Genomic DNA, 18,751 nt, shown 5'->3' with positions numbered 1-18,751 from the left:
GAACCCACCCTCTAAAAATGTATTGTTTGGGCTTATGGGATGAATTTTACGAGGGCTTTTCCAAATTGAGTCCTTACACTATATATATATATATATATATATATATTGAGAATCAAAAGCTCAATATTTAAAGGCCTCATAACAATCAAAACCCTGCATTTCCTCCTCGGATATGAGGGAAAAACCAAAGTTTTTGAATTGCTTTATGTAGGGTTAAGGGCCCAAAAAAGGTTTTTGCAAATGCTAGTGCCTATCAATTGTAGGAAACAATAGGCTTTGTGGGGCATATTGAAACTAAAGTTGCCTAGGTGCTTAACAAAAGAAAAGAAGAAAACGAAGTGGCCTCTTTGCAATCAAAATTTTAGTTTCAATGGCTTGTGTGATTCTAGTAGTAACCACAGTGTCATTTTCTTATTTTACTGGCACAAAAATAGAAAAGAAGAAACCACTTCAGGAACTTACTTGAGAAAATCACTTCTGAAAGTGTCTTATCAAATGCTCCTTAAAGCAACTGATGGGTTCTCTACAGCAAATTTAATCGGTGTGGGTAGTTTTGGCTCAGTGTATAAAGGCATCCTTGGTGAGGATGGATCAATTATTGCAGTCAAGGTACTAAATCTTCAACGTAGAGGAGCTTCTAGGAGCTTCAGCTCTGAGTGTGAAGCCTTGAAAAATATTCGTCACCGAAATCTTGTGAAGATCATAACTTCTTGCTCAAGTGTGGATTTTCATGGTAATGATTTTAAGGCTCTAGTCTATGAGTTCATGCCCAATGGAAATCTAGAAAATTGGTTACATGATCTGGAAACAGATTTTGGGCAAGTAGAGATACAAAATTTGAACCTTCTTCAAAGAATAAACATTGCCATTGACGTTGCATGTGCACTCGATTATCTACATCACCATTGCCCAATGCCAGTTGTTCATTGTGATTTAAAGCCAAGCAACATTCTTTTCGACTATGATATGATTGCTCATGTTGGAGATTTTGGACTTGCAAAATTTCTTTTAGAACAAACAAATCTAAAGCAAAGCAGCTCAATTGGAATAAGAGGAACAATTGGGTACACTCCTCCAGGTAACAACAATTATTGAAATTTTCATTTGTTAACATATATTTTCCCACATTTAACGTGATTACTTTTTGAGTTCCTAAATTTTAATGTGAATATATTACCTATATCAAATATTTTGAATGGCAGAGTACGGTCTAGGAAGTGAAGTGTCAACCAAAGGAGATGTCTACAGTTATGGAATCTTATTGTTGGAGATGATAACAGGAAAGAGACCTACAGATAGTATGTTTGATGGAGGCTTGAATCTTCACAACTACGCTAGCATAGCCTGGCCTAACCGTGTATTGGAGATTGCGGACCCAAAACTTTTTAACAATAATGATGAAGTAATTGGCAATCACAATTGCACCCCAAAAATAGAACGAATGAGTGTTTGATATCCATGGTGAAGCTTGGCTTGGCATGCTCTATGGAGTTGCCGCAAGAACGATGGGACATTAGCAAGGCCATCTCTGAGTTGCAATTGGTCAGGGACATTCTTCTTGGTGCCAGGATTTAATGCAACATGCTTGGCCATACGGAAGGTCAAAAATCAAACTTTCTCCCTCTTAATGTTGGTATTAAATTCTTTACTTACTTTGACCTTTTCCTCTTTATGTTTTCTATTGCAGGCTCATAAAGTTTTACAATGGAAGGAAGAACTTTTTGGCCTGCTTAATAAACATGCTTATGGTTTACTGAGAAGTATTCTGCGTAGTGCTTATATCGCTCATCTTACATATGTATATTATATGTAACTCCAAATAAATTGATATTATGCTTGGAAAAGTAATTATATATTTAATTTCATTTGCAGTTGTAATATTTTAAGCCAACATACCAGATGTCTTTCTCACTTCTCGTTCCCATCACTAATCGAATGGACAAAGTGGCAAGTGGGATTCCAATCTGGTTGCTATTTTGAATTTTCGATAACCTTAGCTATACCGATACTACAATTCACATAACAAAAGTAATGATGCTTTTATTTGATACAAATGATACCATATGTCGCATTGCAATTGAGAGATTTTTTTTTTTTTTTTTGAGAAGAAATTGAGAGACGTGACTGTTAACACAAATCTATCTATATGTATATAAAAGTAAGGATCTTATATGTTAGAGCATGTGATTCTTGTTGGATTTCACATGTAAGTAAAGTCACAAATTAAATAAAGATGAAAATAATGAGTAGTTCTTTTGGCTTAGTGTGTCTCTATATATTGTATTAATTACTCAAAGAGTTTCTCCAAAATGTTTTTCTCCCAAAAATTCGATCTTGTGAGATATTCTTTTAGAATTCTTTTATTTAGACTTCCATCTTATCTTTTAATTAGTTGATTTATTAAACCTTTCACTAAGCAAAAGTTATAATGAATTATTTATTTATTTATTTACATTCAATAATAAATAGTTTTATATATATATAATATATAGGATTCAATAATAACTAGTTATATATATCATTTGCAGCAAAAAAAAAAAAAATCCCAAAATAAATAACGTATATATTGTGCTCCATAAATGACTTGTCAACATGAAAATACCAAGTTTGCAAACTGACGTATTGACTAATAAATGATCAAAATAAAATGTGTCTTTGAATTCTGATTCTCTAAAGTTCTTAGATTACTCTACCATATAGAATTCTTTAAATCCCCACCTTCCTTTTAAATTAAAAGGCTAGGATTCTGCCATATTATCAATCCCCTGTCATAACCGTTATTTAAAGCTATCAAAAAAAAAAAAAAAAAAAAAAACACTCAAATTTATTCATCTTACCAAAATATGAGGAAAATATTTTCAGAAGGAAATCACCACCGTTGACGGCAGTGGACCTGATGGTTTTGCAAAGAAAGTAAACAAAGTAAGAGACTCTGTGCAATTAGAATATTATTTATATTCATTTCCAAGAGAAGGGGAGCATCATTTCTAAGGAATTTGTAAGCATTATTTTTGTTCAGAGTTTATTATTGGTTTGCTCTGTGTACCCATGTTACTTTAAATAAATTACCATAAAATTATTGTGATTATTATTATTAGTATTGTTTTCACATAATCAAAGTTATTATCAGCACTATAAGTCTGCATTTCATTAGTTTGTTTGAAATTTGCTTATTTTGCTAAAATTGAAAACTTTTTGCTGAAAGTACTGTAAAAAAAAGGTAAAAGTTAGTTGAAATAATATAGTAGGATCCATGAATAGTATCAAAAAGTGCAGTGAAACCCATAAATAATAGCAAAAGTAAGTTGAATAGTAAAATAAGTTGGCTAAATTAATCGTGCCAAACAAACACGTACAGGATCCTACCTTCTGATTAAATCCTTTGGTATTTTGAAGTTGAATTCAAATATAAAATTTATAATCATTTACTAAACATGAGTTTTTGGGGAGCATAAAAAGAAATGTAAGATATATTGTATTTTAAAACATTCTTTATCTTTAGAATTTTTTTTTCTTCCCATAAAAAAAAATCAAAGAATTGGGTTTTTTCTCTAAAAAAAATTGTTGATTTAAAATAAAATTCAATTAAAAGCTTGATTCTATTGGTTCAATGGAAAGATTATCAGCAATACATATATGCATAGGAAGATCCTACAAGATGATTGTTGAATTTTCAAATATTAAACATAATAATTTGCTTTTCAAAAATAAATAAGTAAATTGATTATTGAAAAACCCAGTCCCATTGAAATTATCCTTGCTAATTAAGAAAAATTCCATTTAAATAATAAACCCAGTCCCAATTGATATAACTTTTGAAAATACCAAAAATCAGAATAAAAGTGGATTTTTTTTTTTTGAAAATTGGAGTCAAAGTGCCATACTTCACCGGGCCTTGAATTGATGTGTTGATTTGAGCCCACTATAAGTAGATTGGTACTCTGATAGTCTGATGGGTCAGATTGGCAATCTGATTTCAGGCCTTAAAAAAAAATCTTTATTTGTCCAATTTTTCTCTTAGCTGAAAATGTTCCCTAAGTTTTTAGAAATCTTAAAAAAAAAAAAAATCATAAATAAAGGAATCACAAAGAAAAGGGAACCACTTTGGACAATTTTAGAATTCCCTCACGCAAAAAGTTTTGAAATTAATTTATAAAGACTTCACTCTCACCTTCGTCAAACCCCTTCCAAGGCCATGAAATTGGCTTCAACATTTCCCAAGCACCACCTTTCCACCATTCAAAAGAAATGTCTTAATGTGGTGTATTAAATTTATTTATTGAGGTTGATGGTGGCTGTGAGTTATGGTTTATTATATTTATTTTATTAGTTTATTTATACTATTTTAACGTGGTGTATCATGTATGTTAAAATAGAAGTTTTGATATTTGGTGTATTGCAAAGTGTGTTCAGGGGCGGCTTAATGTATTTGGGGGCCTAAGGCAAAAACTAAAATTGAGGCATTTTATATATTTAAATATGATTTTTTTTAATTTAAATTCAATTATCTTATTTTAGATGCAAAATTACTACTAATTAACATGAACCATGTAAATTTTTTTTTGAAAGTTTATAGACAAAAAATTTGACAAAACTTTTCACATCTATTGACGTGGTAGATTGATAATTTGATAGTGGTAAGTAAAAAAGTGATATTAGTGGTGGATTTAGATAAAAACTAGTAAAAGTTTATCAACTCAACTTGTGAAAAATGTTGTGATTTTCTTTTTTGTATTGCTCTTTTTTTTTAGAAGCTATATTCATAATATTTTCATAACAAATCTTAGGTGTTAATTTGTTATTGGTTCTAATTTGAACTCACCATTGAAATTAATTTTTTATCATGAATAATACCATGTAACAACTTATCTCTTAGGATTTATTTTGAAAGTGTTGTGAAAAATGTTGTGAACGTAATATTTTTTTCTTTTGTTTTCATTTGATAAAAAAATATTATTTTATTCATTGACTAATATTTGGACTTAATTAATACTATTATAATATATTAAAAAACCTCTATTGATTAAAATTTTGGGGGCTTTTTTCTACTTGGGGCCTTAGGCGACCGCATCGGTTGCTTTATATATAGAGTCGGCACTGAGTGTGTTGTTAAAATAGATAAAGTAAATTTTTGAGTTGCTAAACGCTAAATTTTTTAGCTCTCTTATTGTAAATGCTCTAACCCGTCAATGATTTTTATGCAATCACAAGGACAAAAATCCTTCAAAAACACCTTCCAGCACAAATTTTCTAAACTATTGAATTCAAAGCCACAAAATTCATCACCCTTAATACTCATTTCATCATAAAAAACCATATTTTTCACAAACACAAAAAGTATCCAAACTATCTCCAAACATCAAAAACGAGATTAACCACCCTTTGAATGAGCTTAATGGAACTGAAAGTAATAAATATCCTATTTTTTGTGTAGATTTTCTCCAATATGAAAGTAATACATATTCTGTTTAAATTAATTCTTATTTAAAAATAACAAAATTTATAGTTTAATTTGTAACATTTGAAATTTCAAAAGATTCAAATCTGTTACAACTCCAACACTAAAAGTATAAGGAATAAAATAAAAGTGAAAATTTTTCCATAAGATTGACATTTTTTTTTCTTTGGTGGTGGTGAAGAAATAGGATTGCTTTCAATAGCCACCAAATTTGGCCTTGATTTGTATGGAAAATAACAACAAAGATTGGACTTTCTCTAAAGCAGAAATGATACATTGTTGTCCATTTGCAAGAGCACCTTCCTTTCTTTAAAGAGAGAGAAATATTTCTCATCAATTACGTGCCCATTAAAGCATTACCTCATCATTATCCCATATAAATAATGTCATAGCATCAGCATATCATGATGGTTGAGTAAAATTTATGGTGTGCTTTTGTGTTAGAATTTAGAAGTCTATTGTACCACTGCGTACCGAATCCTTTTGTCACATAACCATTCTAACCAGAATTAATTATACATAGTGGCATATTGGCTAGCTCTAATTATACATAGTGTTGAGTCAAGATTTTTTTTTTTTAATAGGTTGAGTTGGGATTTTATTGCTAGTTAGCATTTTTCATCAATATGTTGATGTTAGTAAGTTCATCAATTGCAAGGAATATGCTCTCTACTAATTCTACCGGTTAGATTAGTTACTATGCTTCATCTTGACATAAACCATCCAATCTCACTTGTGAAATTGATAAACTTTTTTCACTTCAATATTAATTTGCATATAATTTTTTTATTCAAATAGATACAATGGGAAAGATGGAGATTTGAATTCTAGATGTGTTAATTAAGCTAAAACCTACAAGGCTGTAGTCACTTCTCATATATTTAACTGTATAAGTGATCGCCCTTTATTCATATATTTTATTTTGATATTGAGCTCTTTTAATTTCATTAAAAAAAAAAAAAAAAAAAAAAAACCTAATTATACAATAGTCTTTCAAAAACACAATAAAAATTTTACAACATTCGAAAATTAACAAAGTTTTTCTCTAACTCAATACATGTCCATTTATTTATTTATAGGTAATACATGTTCATCTATAAAACTATCTACATATATTATTTAAACAAATTATACAACATGGTAGATAAGTCGTATAACTCTATCATACACAGAAAAATCAGACAATTCAAATTTGAGCATTTCAGCATTCTTTTAAAAAAAAAAAATACACACAATATAACCAAAATTCAATTAAGATATAAAATTTAAACACTCAAAAAAAAAAAAAAAAAAAACTCGTGTCCTACTCCTACACTATAATTTTGATTAATTTCACGACTAACATGCATCATCAATCATCACCCTCCGCCTCTCTCTCATCCTCTTAAGTTTCTGTTGTTTTGTATATAATTTGATCCAAAACCTTTTTAGAATCTGAAAGAGGGACTTCTCTGTTTCTTGTCCAATCCTCTGTCTGTCTGTCGAGTTTAGTTTAGTAAAACACTCTCTCAGATCTTCAAATTTTCCGATCCCATATTGTTAACAAACACAACACAACCATGCTGGCCATGTACGGAGCTCGATTGACAACGTTCAAAGATTCCGAGAAAGAGAGCGAGTACGGTTATGTTCGAAAGGTCCGTACAACTCTTTTTATTTTTTTAATTATTAATTTTTTTAAAAATTTGTTTGGGATTGGAACAAATCTGATTTAGTTGTAGATCAGAAATGCTAAATGGTGCGTTTTTTGATTAGATCGTCTCGTTACATTTTTCTTTTCCCTGAGTTATTTTAGGTTTTTTTGATTGATCTAAATTGTCATTATTGGGTTTAAATTTGTATGCTTTTAGTAATTCGAATTGGATTGAATTTGAACTTGTTAAGCTTTTTCTTTTTTTGAGATCTAATCATAATCATGATCATGTGGCTGACGATCTTAGTTAGTGAGAGTGTGTGTGTAGTGATTGAGAGAATTGGGAATGAAAATGTGACCGAATTTCGACATCTTGCTGTTTGATACTACCCGGCTCGGCTTTATTGGTTTGAATGGGAGGATTTTTAGGCCTTTTGGTAGCTTGGAACATGCCATGATTATATTGTTTTTTGATTCGCGGGTATGTTTATTTCCTTGTGTTGTTGATTTGTTGTTAAAGAAATTGCGTATGTGATAGACGAAATGCTGATATGGGCATATGGATGGAAGCACAAAGTTGACATCTTTTTAATTTTTCAGTGAAAAAATAGCAACTTTTTAAATTTGAGTGATGATAATCGAGCTTGGACAAAATTATAGGGGACGAGAGTTTCTATCAATCTAGTTCTCAAAGATGTTTATTTCCTTGGGTTGCAGTACTGCCACAACCAATGGTTAATGCTATCATCATCCCTACAAGTTTCTGCATCCCACTTTCGTCCATAACCTTGTGTTTTGTTGAAAATTTTTGTTATTTTGAAGTTAGAACACAAATATAGAATTCACAGGTTACGAACCATTTATTATAGATTAGTTGTTGGAGTATTTGAAAGTGTATGATATGTTTTTTCTTTTTTTCTTTTTAAATAACTTATTTATCTTTCCAAAGGACTTTATTTTTTAAAAAGTTTTGTTTAGAAGAAATACTGTTTAGTTTGAGAATGGTGATTCCATTCCAGGGACAAAGGGAGACTTTGACCTTGCCCCATTTTTTTTTTTTTTTAATATTAGTATATACCTAGGTACTAATTTTAGCAATTTTGTTCTATAAAATTATAACTTGCCACCCTAACAATATTATTGATTACTTTAAGAATAATAGCCACAAAATTTTCTAGAATATTTTTACAAATTGCTGAGGTAGTAACTTCTTATTGGTTAATATTTGGGCCTACCACTTACATCGTTTTTTTACTTACTAATAATCATTCACCAAATTAGCAATTTATAAATAAATAAATAAAATTGTATTTCTAGTATTTTCCTTATTTTAAAGGCCATAAAAAAGTTATAGATCTAAACTCTAAAAAAAAATATATATATATATATATATATATATATATATATATACAAGCTCAAAAAATTAGCCCAATAACAAAATTTACCAACAGTCAAGCTAAAAACAATTAAGCTCAATTAACTAATTTTACCTGTTTCTCAAAAAAAAAAAAAAAAATTACCCAAAACAAATAACCAGATTAAAAAAAAAATTAAACAAAATAATTTTGTCCTTATTCAATAGCACACATTAAAAACACAAATAAATAATAAATAAATAAATTCTCTTAGCTAATAAGCAGCATAGCTGAAGGTTAGAGCCGCCGTGTGCAACTAGCAGTGAAGCCACCCCCCTAACTTTAAATTTTGGCTCCATCCCTGCTCATTGCAAAATTCAAGATGTACGTTTTTAGACCCCTTAAAATACAAGTTGTTTAACCTAGTTATTTAGCCAAGTGATTACTTAGATAAATTATTCAGATCTAGGTTAACACAAGTAAATTATATCATGCAAATAATGCGAAAATATAAAGAACACAATGATATAATAACTTAGAAAACCAAACTGGTAAAAAATTTGGAGAGGATTTAATTTAGCTATCCTCAAGGTAAAACAGATCTACTATGAAAGAATTGAAATTTGTACAATAGTGATTTAGACCGCTAACATCTTATTGCTACTTTAAGTAGAAAACTTACTACCACGACCACGTGATAGCTCTGAGTCTACGGACTACTTCTTTCTTTGATCCACAGCAACCACAAGTTCTCCTACTTGTGTTTTTCTTTAAGCTCTTGAAATAGCAACTAAGACGATCACCAAGTTCTCAACATCATTCTTAATCTTGATAACCCTAAGTGTGTATGAAAGTAAACACCTCTAGATCTCATAAGAGATTCACACACACAGCATATCAACAACATCTAAAACATGGCCAGTGTTTTTTATTTTATACTTGAAGCAAAACATAAACCTACATGTCATATGGGCTTGGGTTGAGTTGGACATTCTATAAAAAAAAAAAAAAAAAACAATTTGCACAAGGTTTGATTGATTTAGCCTAATTTTTGATCTATCAAGCCTTGCAGATTTAGTCCAGTAAATTCTGCAATAACTCAATTCCAACTTTACACATAAACACACTTTAAGCAGCCTAAATCTAGACTTTAAGTTTTGATCATGGTTTGCCAACATATTACACATTGAAGTTCTAATACATTTAGTTCCTAAAGTCTTAGAACCTAACACAAGGATTGATTTTTGTTTATGCCATGTCTTGTTGAACCACTATTCATTCTTTAGTTTAAACTCTAGGGAAAAAGAGTTCAAGTTGCAGGCCTAGAACATATTTTGGTAAACTACGTATTTAGTTCCTATCATTTTCATTATATTTCAATTTGGTCTATAATTTTTCAGTGTTGTGGCAATTTAGTATCTATCGTTATCTTTTTTATGAAATTTGTTGACGTAACTAATAGCCAAAATGAAAAATTAATTTCCGTTGATGTGATAATAAACTAATTTTTTATTTTGGCAGTTTGCCACGTTAGCAATTTTCATCCAAAACATAAGGGCATGGACTAAGTTGATAGGTTACTCAAAGGTTTAGGGACCAAATTGACACAACTGAATGGTAATTGACCAAATTGAAATATGGTGTAAAGATAGGGACCAAATATGTAGTTTGCCCAACATATTCTAACTATCTCAAAAAAAAAAAAAAAAAAAAAGGTTTAAACTCAAAAAATTTAAAAGGAAAAATACATTAGCTTTTTAAATCAAATAAATGACACTTTAGTAAATTTATTAAGGTTAATAGGTGCTCTTATGGCAATTGTTAATGCACCATTTTAAGAAAGTTTTAATATCACTTTTATGAGAAATATAAAAGTTGTCAAAAAAATCAATTACTTATTTTCTTTTCCCACAAAAGCTTTTAAAAATATTTCATAAACTAATGTCTTTAGCATATTTCATCCCACTTCTCATAAAAATATTTCATAAAAATTTCTAAAAGTATTTCATAAACTAATGCTAAAGACTCTTTAGCATTAGTTAACTTTTCCCATTTATTAAAATTTTATTCATTAACTTTTTAAAGCATGCAATATTTTATGATATCTTAAAAGAAAGCGTGGACAAATAAGATAGAACTACGTGAGTATAAATTTATTACATTAATTTAATTGATTAAACAATTATTATGTAATTATATATGATATCACTTAAAATCACTTCTTCTTCTTCTCCTCTTTTATTTTTTATTATTATTGTGGGGCTAGCTATCTAAAAAGATATTGGTAAGATTGTAGGAAGTGGGCCTATGGCCCAATGGCCCAGTCCGAGGATGCTAATCCGTCCGAGGATGTTTAAATGAGGACATGGTGGAAATAATGTAAGAAAAGGAAGCGGAGATTGTACATAATAGTCCAAAATGCGTCCTAGGATAAGGTTCATCTTGAAATGTTGACCCAAGGTCGATGCAACTATCTTGTTACCCTGGATAGTCCGCAAGGTTGTATTGTAACTGAGAAACGGATATGAGATAATGGAGGTAACAAATATCTTCTAAAGCTGCTACCTCTACATTAAATGCTTCTCAGCTAACTCTTTGGCCACATTAATGTGGAGGTGATACCTGAACAGTAGTCAAGTAGCCTTATGGCTGCTAGTTGAAGACTCTGGGAGTTGTTAGATGGGACACCTACATCAGGTGAATGTGAATCCATGCCAAGCAGAATCCAGGGTGTCTCAGCATGACAACCCATTTGTAAACCTTGAACAAAGAAAGGACTGTGAAGGAAGTGTGTGGACAACCCACACAACCAGAAGTCAGTCTCGAGAAAAAAGCCGTATTTCCCGTGTAAAGAATGATAAGGACATGCAATGTGAGATTGACAGGCTGAAAAGAGAATTGCGACACGAGCGAAGAAGACGTTTGTCTACTAGCGCCAGCCAATCCTCTGAAGAATCAGACGATGCCAGTTATAGACAGATATCCAAGACTCCACCTGGTGAGTCTTTCTCCTATGACAAGGAGTACCATCACAGACATAAATATAAGAGCCCGCCTCGCAAAGGTTTGGGAAATGATGCATTGAACAAAGCATTGAGTCAAGTTTCTAAATCACCCTTCACGCGAAATATTGAGGATGCAAATCTTCCTCGGCGGTTCCACCAGCCAGCATTCACCATTTATGATGGTCGAACAGATCTAGTGGAACATGTTTGTCATTCCTGTCAGAGAATGGTCATCCATGCTAAGGATGAGGCGTTGATGTGTAAGGTCTTGCCATATAGCCTAGGCCCAGTGGCGATGAGATGGTTCAACGATTTAAAAGCGAACTCTATTGATTCATTTAAGAAGCTCACCTGAGCCTTCAGCGCTCGTTTTATCGCCTGCAGCAAGGTTCCTCAACCCTTAGGGTCTTTGTTATCCATGTCCATGCGGGAGGGGGAGATCCTGAAAGCCTATTCTGATAGATACTGGGAAATGTTCAATGAAATGGATGAAGACTATGATCATGTGGCCATTAGTACTTTTAAAGCCGGCCTTCCAACCGAGCATGATTTGAGAAAATCTCTGACCGGTCTTGTTACCAGCATGCGTCAACATATGGACCGAATTGACAAGTATAGAAGGGTAGAGGAAGACCAGATACAGGGTAAAGGAAAGGTCAAAGTAATCCCTCAGGAGATGAGGGACTTTAGGTCGGATCGGTATAATAACAATCGACCTCAAAAGGATTTTGGGGGGCAGTCAGGATCTGCTAACTCCCAGGTGGTTGGTGTGATGTTCTGAGAACCAGTACAACAAGTTTTGGAGAAGATAAAAAACGAGCCGTTCTTTAAATGGCCCAACAAGATGGCAGGGGAACCTATGAAGCGTAATCAAAGCCTCTATTGCCAGTACCATCAGGGTCATAGACATACTACCAAGGACTGCAGAAATTTATGGGACCATCTGGACCAATTGGTCCAAGAAAGGAAGTTGACTCAGCTTTTGCATCATTCCATCGGCCGAGAAGGTCAGATAGGCTTAGCATTTCGGGAAGATGCTTTTTTGAGACCTTCCTTAGGCACGATAAACGTCATATTTGAAGCCCCGGGGAGAATCAGATCTTGTCCCTCCATAGTTATGTCTTTATCTCACTGCCTAGATGAGGGCTCCAGTTTAATGTCGAAGAAAGTCAAAGTGGACACCTCACTGGTGCTAGGCTTTTCGGATGAAGACAAGAGAGGAATTATACAACTACACGATGACGCTTTGGTGGTTACACTTAGGATTGGGGGGGGGTATGATGTGAGAAGGGTGATGGTTGATGAGGGAAGCGCAGCCGAGGTTATGTACCCTGATCTGTATAGGGGGCTGAATTTGAGACCCCAAGATTTGACAGCCTATAGCTCCCCTTTGGTAAGTTTTGAAGGTAGGTCGGTCATTCCGATGGGTATGATTAGATTACCTGTGTAGACTGGCTCAGACGTAGTAGAGGTGGACTTTATTGTGGTAGATGCTTTCTCTCCGTATACAGCTATTTTAGGCAGGCCCTGGTTGCATACCATGGGAGCTGTCTCTTCTACTCTTCATCAAAAGGTGAAATATCCATCGGGAGGCCAGGTGTTAGAAATATTAAGAAACCAAGCCATGGCCAGACAATGCTTGATAACAGCTATTCAACATCGGCCTGGGACGGAAACTTCGACCACTGCCGAGAATGGTTCATAGCAATCAAAGACCCTAGCGCCCATCTACGACAGACCTATTGACGAAGTGAAATGTGAAAATCTAGAAAAGGTGAGCGTGGAGGATGATCCAGAGAAGTTTTTTCAGGTCGGGACTCAATTGCCTCTGTTGGAAAAGGAGCAATTGATTAAGTTCCTTAGAAGAAATGTTGATGTGTTTGCATGGGACGCTTATGAAGCCCTAGGGGTAGATCTAGACTTTATTTTCCATCACTTGAATGTTAATCCATCTGCTACTCCGAAGAAATAGCCACCTCGGCGTTTGTCCAGAGTACATGCTGAAGCTATCAGAGATGAGGTGACAAAGCTCAAACAGGCAGGGGCAATCAAGGAGGTGTTTTACCTTCAAGGGTTGGTCAATATGGTCGTGGTGAAAAAGAAAAATGGAAAGTGGCGCGTATGTGTAGATTTCACAAACCTTAATAAAGCTTGCCCAAAAGACTCTTTCCTTATGCCTCGTATAGATCAGCTGGTGGATGCAATGGTAGGCCACCATCGGATGAGCTTCCTAGATGCCTTTCAGGGCTATCATTAGATCCCACTGGCATTGGACGATCAGGAAAAGACCGCTTTTCTCACTCCCATTGGAAACTATCACTACAAGGTAATGCCCTTTGGTTTGAAGAATGCGGGGTCTACTTACCAACGGATGATGACGAAAATATTTGAGCCACAGTTGGGCAGGAGCATCGAGGTCTATATTGATGATATGGTTGTGAAGAGTAAGGTAGTGACCGAGCATGTGACAGACCTTACAAGCATTTTTGAGATTTTAAGGAAGCATAAATTGCGACTGAACCCGTCTAAGTGCTCATTCGGGGTAGGCTCAGGGAAGTTTTTGGGCTACATGGTGACTCACCGAGGAATCGAGGTGAACCCAGATCAGATTAAAGCCATAAATAACTTGCAACTACCTCGGAATCCCAAAGAGGTTCAGAAACTGACTAGGATGACTGCTGCTTTGAATAGATTTATTGGCAGGTCAGCAGATAGGTGCAGACCGTTCTTTCTTTTGCTGCATAAGTGGAAAGGATTTGAATGGACCGAGGAGTGTGTCGTGGCCTTTAAACAGCTTAAAGAGTATCTATCTCGACCACCCATTATGTCCAGTCCTGAGGGGGATGAAGTCCTTTTTGCCTATTTGGCGATAGCCACGTATGCGATAAGTTTTGTCCTGATACGAGTAGATGGTGCCATACAACGGCCAGTTTATTACATGAGCAAATCGCTTCATGAGGCCGAAGTGCAATATTTACCGTTGGAAAAAGCTATTTTGGCGGTGGTGCACGCTATGAGGAAGCTTCCCCATTATTTTCAAGCACACACTGTGGTCGTCTTAACTCAGTATCTACTCAAATCAATACTTTGGAGTGCGGATTATACTGGCAAGATTGCCAAGTGGAGCACAATTCTAAGAGCTTTTGATATCAGGTATATGCCTTGTACCTCTGTGAAGGGTCAGATTCTCACCGACCTGGTGGCCGAGTTTGCTGAAGGTCCTGGAGAAATAGAAGCGAATCAATATGGTATGGATAAAAAATCAGTTGGCCTAATCTTCGCACAACATTCCTCACCTTGGAAAGTGTATGTGGATAGAGCGGCAAACCAACGGGGATTAGGGGTGGGGTTGGTTCTGGTATCTCCTGAAAGGATCACCATCGAGAAGTCTTTAAGGTTGGGATTCTCGGCTACTAACAACGAAGCAGAGTATGAAGCTTTATTGATGGGAATGGCGATGGTCCAAAAACTGGATGGAAAAACAGTGGAGATGTTCTCGAACTCAAGACTGGTCATGAGCCAAGTAAAAAAGGAGTTGGAAGCTCGGGACACAAGAATGCAGGAGTACTTGGGCCAAGTCAGGCGTATGCAAAGGAATTTTGAGTTTTTTGACTTATCCCATGTCCCCAGAAGTGGAAATACCCATGTAGACTCCTTGGCTACCCTTGCCACCTCCTCGGCACAAGATTTACCTCGAGTGATACTAGTTGAAGACTTAAACGCACCTACCCCAGTAACGGGGGACTTGCTTTAGGTCCATCAAATCAAGTTGATGCCCAATTAGATGGATCCTATACTGTTATTCCTTGAGAAGGATATACTGCCTGAAGATAAATCAGAAGTTGAGAAAGTATGGAGAAAAGCTCCTCGATTTTGGCTGTCCGAGGATAAAAAATTGTATAAGCGTTCTTTTTCTAGGCCATATCTGCTTTGTGTACATCCTGAAGAGTCAAAGTTACTTCTAGAAGAGCTACATGAAGGGATTTGTGGAACTCAGACAGGAGGAAGGTCTTTATCTCATCGAGCAATTACTCAGGGATACTAGTGGCCGAGCATGCAAAAGGAAGCACAGGAGTATGTCAAAAGATGTGATCAATGTCAAAGATTTGTACCAAACATCCACCAGCTTAGGGGAGTTCTTAATCCCCTTTCTAGTCCCTGGCCCTTTGCTCAATGAAGTTTGGATATCGTGGGTCCCTTCCCTAAAGTATTAGGAAATAAAAAGTTTCTGCTGGTTGGCACGGACTATTTCACCAAATGGGTCGAAACTGAGCCTCTGGCAAATATCAGAAATGTGGATGTTAAGAGGTTTATCTGAAAGAATATCGTTACTCGATTCGGGGTCCCCCAAACTCTCATCTCGGACAATGGCCTTCAATTTGATAGCAAGGCTTTTCGAAAGTATTGTTCAGATCTGGGGATAAAGAATAGATATTCCACTCCGGCTTATCCACAGGAAAATGGATAGGCCGAGGCTATCAACAAGGTCATAGTGAATGGACTTAAAAAGAGGTTGGATGATGCAAAAGGAAAATGGGTGGAAGAGCTGCCACATGTCCTTTGGACATATTGAACAACACCTCGACGATCAATAGGAGAGACTCCTTTTCAATGATGTATAGGGCTGAGGCTGTAATTCCTCTAGAAATGGGGTTCCCCACGCTGAGAACAAGCACATTCACCTCAGATAGCAATGATGAACTGCTAAAAAATAGTCTAGATTTGATAGACGAACGATGAGAGAGTGCAATGGTCCAACTGGCCTATTACCAACACAAGCTCAAGCAAGGTTATGATGCAAATGTGAAGCTGAGACCGTTAGCCCCAGGAAATTTGGTATTGAGAAAAGTTTTAGGAACTACCAAAAACCCAACCTGGGAAAAATTAGGGCCTAATTAGGAAGGACCGTATCGTATCACATCGATGGCAGGAATAGATGCGTATTACTTGGAGGATCTAGATGANGCGATGTGGCACCCTGATGCCCCCGTTGAAGTCCCTCAGTGATGCTCCTCTCTCAGGGGCTTCACCGCCAAGCATAGCTGCTGCGAGCCAAGCCTCAGGTTCTGTGGGTTGAGTGTCTACCCTTTCCATGCCTCGTTGTGTCTCATGGCTGACTTTTTACTACTTTGCAGCACATTGAACCTCGTCTTCATGAGTAAAACGGGATGCAATAGTCTCCACTACGTTCTTGTCTTTCAGCTTTCTCTCCTCCTTTTCGAATCATTAGGTTCAGGCCTAGATGGCTGAGATGGTTGATGAGGAGGGAGAGGAGATTTGGAAGGAGGAGGAAGTTGAAGCTGAGTGGACTTCCCTGCAGACCTTTTCCAGGTTGGTTTTCAATCAAGTCCATCAAACTCCTCTGGGCTTTCTTTGGATGCCCATTTCGTCTAAGTTATCCTTGGGAGATGCAGGCTGGTTGAACACTTCAAATTCGTCTGAAGAGTCTATCAATTCTACAATCCCTCAGGATTTTCTTCTTCTTCTTCTTATTCTTCTTCTTCTTCTTCCCTTTCTTTATTTCTTCCTTGCTGGGGAAGGGAGTGAGACGAAGATGCTCCTATCGAAGGGGTGGCCACGAAGAGTGGCTGAGTAAAGGGTGTACCTTCAAGAATCGGAACGCCCTCAGGAACGATGAATCATTCGAAAGCTACACTAATGCAGTGAAGCCGAGGATCTCTAGCCCTTATCACGCACTTGGGAGCTTGAAATGCTGTGGAAATGGGTTTGTACCCAAGGATTTTGTGTGCCGCTCGCAATTGACCGTCGGATTTGTTACGTACACCTCGGACTGCAGGATTTTATCTAAACTCTCTTGTTAACCAATCTGAACTAGGGCCTGGTAGAATGCCTGTCTATAAACCAATAAAAGGAAAAGAAATTTTTTTCAGAAACAGGAATAACGGGAGTCAAAGGAAGTGCAATCTAAGTTATGTATGTTACAGCTGAACCCACAGCTAGTTTCCCTCCTTAGTCAGGCAGGGTAGGCCATCGTGCATTTCTCAGAAAAGATTAAAAAATCATCCTTTAGCCCTTGTTTGATGTAGGGAGGCATTGTATTAACCTTACTTCGGGATACCTAGAATTAAGGTAATATCCCTGTCCTTTAGATGGTGTAGATTATACATCCAGTTCACATCGTGATGGGTCAGGTTTAATTCATCCTCTCATTTAGGACTTCTATACTCCCTAACACCCTGAACATATTTGGGGCACACTGTGTGGGAGATAACCTAAAGAATCTAAGGTAACTTCTAGTAAGATTACCCATGGGGATGGTCATCCCTCCTTCTATAAAGGCAATCATAGGGATGACCACCTCTCCTGTTTTCTATCATCTACCCATGCTCCTGGGGCAGCGTATCTCATACCTACTGTTGGGGGAATCTTATACTTAGCTCTAAATATCTCTCTATCCTCTTCGGACTCAACAAGACACTTGAACCTACCCATTTTCTAAAAGTTATGAAGAAAAGTTAATAAGATGGAATGAGAGCTAAGAAGATTTAAGGAGACTATAGGTTTAAAAAGGAAGTCCTCGGAAAGTTTTTGGTATTTATGAACGCACAGAGAGGTAAGGAGAGTGACAGGTTCAATGTATAAGCGTTAAGGCTGTGTGATTGTTGTAACTGAAAAGAGAGTTGATTTGAAACGCTATTTATAAGGGCGAAAAATTGTAAGCGGGAAAAGTGCCGCTCATAAATCCAAGCTAATCCTCCGCGCTAGATTTGCATCTTGTCGTTGAACGTGGGAGACAAAGAAGCGTCATAATTTAATGATGGCGTGTTCTGGACGCTGAAGCGTCAGGAACGTTCCTTAGGCAGGTAGAAAGACGTTTTGGAGGCTAGATAAATCTACATAAGGGGTGGAAGTCGGATATCAAAGGCCCCTTTTCTTCGAGGTGTCAAAAAGCGAGATTTTGAGGGACTATTGTGGGGCCAGCTATCTAAAAGGATATTGGTAAGATTGTAGGAAGTGGGCCTATGATCCAATGGCCCAATCCGAGGACATTAATCTGTCTGAGGATGGCTAAATGAGGACATGGTGGAATAATGTAAGAAAAGGAAGCGGAGATTGTACATAATAGTCCAAAATGCGTCCGAGGATAAGGTTCATCTCGGAATGTTGACCCAAGGTCGATGCAACTATCTTGTTACCTTGGATAGTTTGCAAGGTTGTATTGTAACTGAGAAACGGATATGGAATAAGGGAGGTAACAAATATCTTCTAAAACTGCTACCTCCACATTAAATGCTTCCCAGCTAACTCTCTGGCCGCATTAATGTGGAGGTGATACCTG

The 18,751-nt window shown here is 35.9% G+C and overlaps 1 protein-coding gene across 1 annotated transcript; it reads left to right on the top strand.

Moving 5' to 3' along the window:
* Window positions 1–236: 236 nt before the first annotated feature.
* LOC112026319 (probable LRR receptor-like serine/threonine-protein kinase At3g47570) lies at window positions 237–2,107 on the top strand. The gene is made up of 3 exons (XM_065777921.1): window positions 237–1,078; window positions 1,203–1,600; window positions 1,688–2,107. The coding sequence occupies exons 1-2, from the start codon at window positions 496–498 to the stop codon at window positions 1,451–1,453; spliced, it is 834 nt and encodes a 277-aa protein (XP_065633993.1). The 5' UTR covers window positions 237–495; the 3' UTR covers window positions 1,454–1,600; window positions 1,688–2,107.
* Window positions 2,108–18,751: the final 16,644 nt, after the last annotated feature.

This window comes from Quercus suber, unplaced genomic scaffold (genome assembly GCF_002906115.3).
Source record: "Quercus suber isolate HL8 unplaced genomic scaffold, Cork oak 2.0 scaffold_169, whole genome shotgun sequence".
NCBI classification, from domain to species: Eukaryota; Viridiplantae; Streptophyta; class Magnoliopsida; order Fagales; family Fagaceae; genus Quercus; species Quercus suber.
Note: the sequence above shows the minus strand (reverse complement) of the source record. Positions and strands in the feature narration are given on the sequence as shown.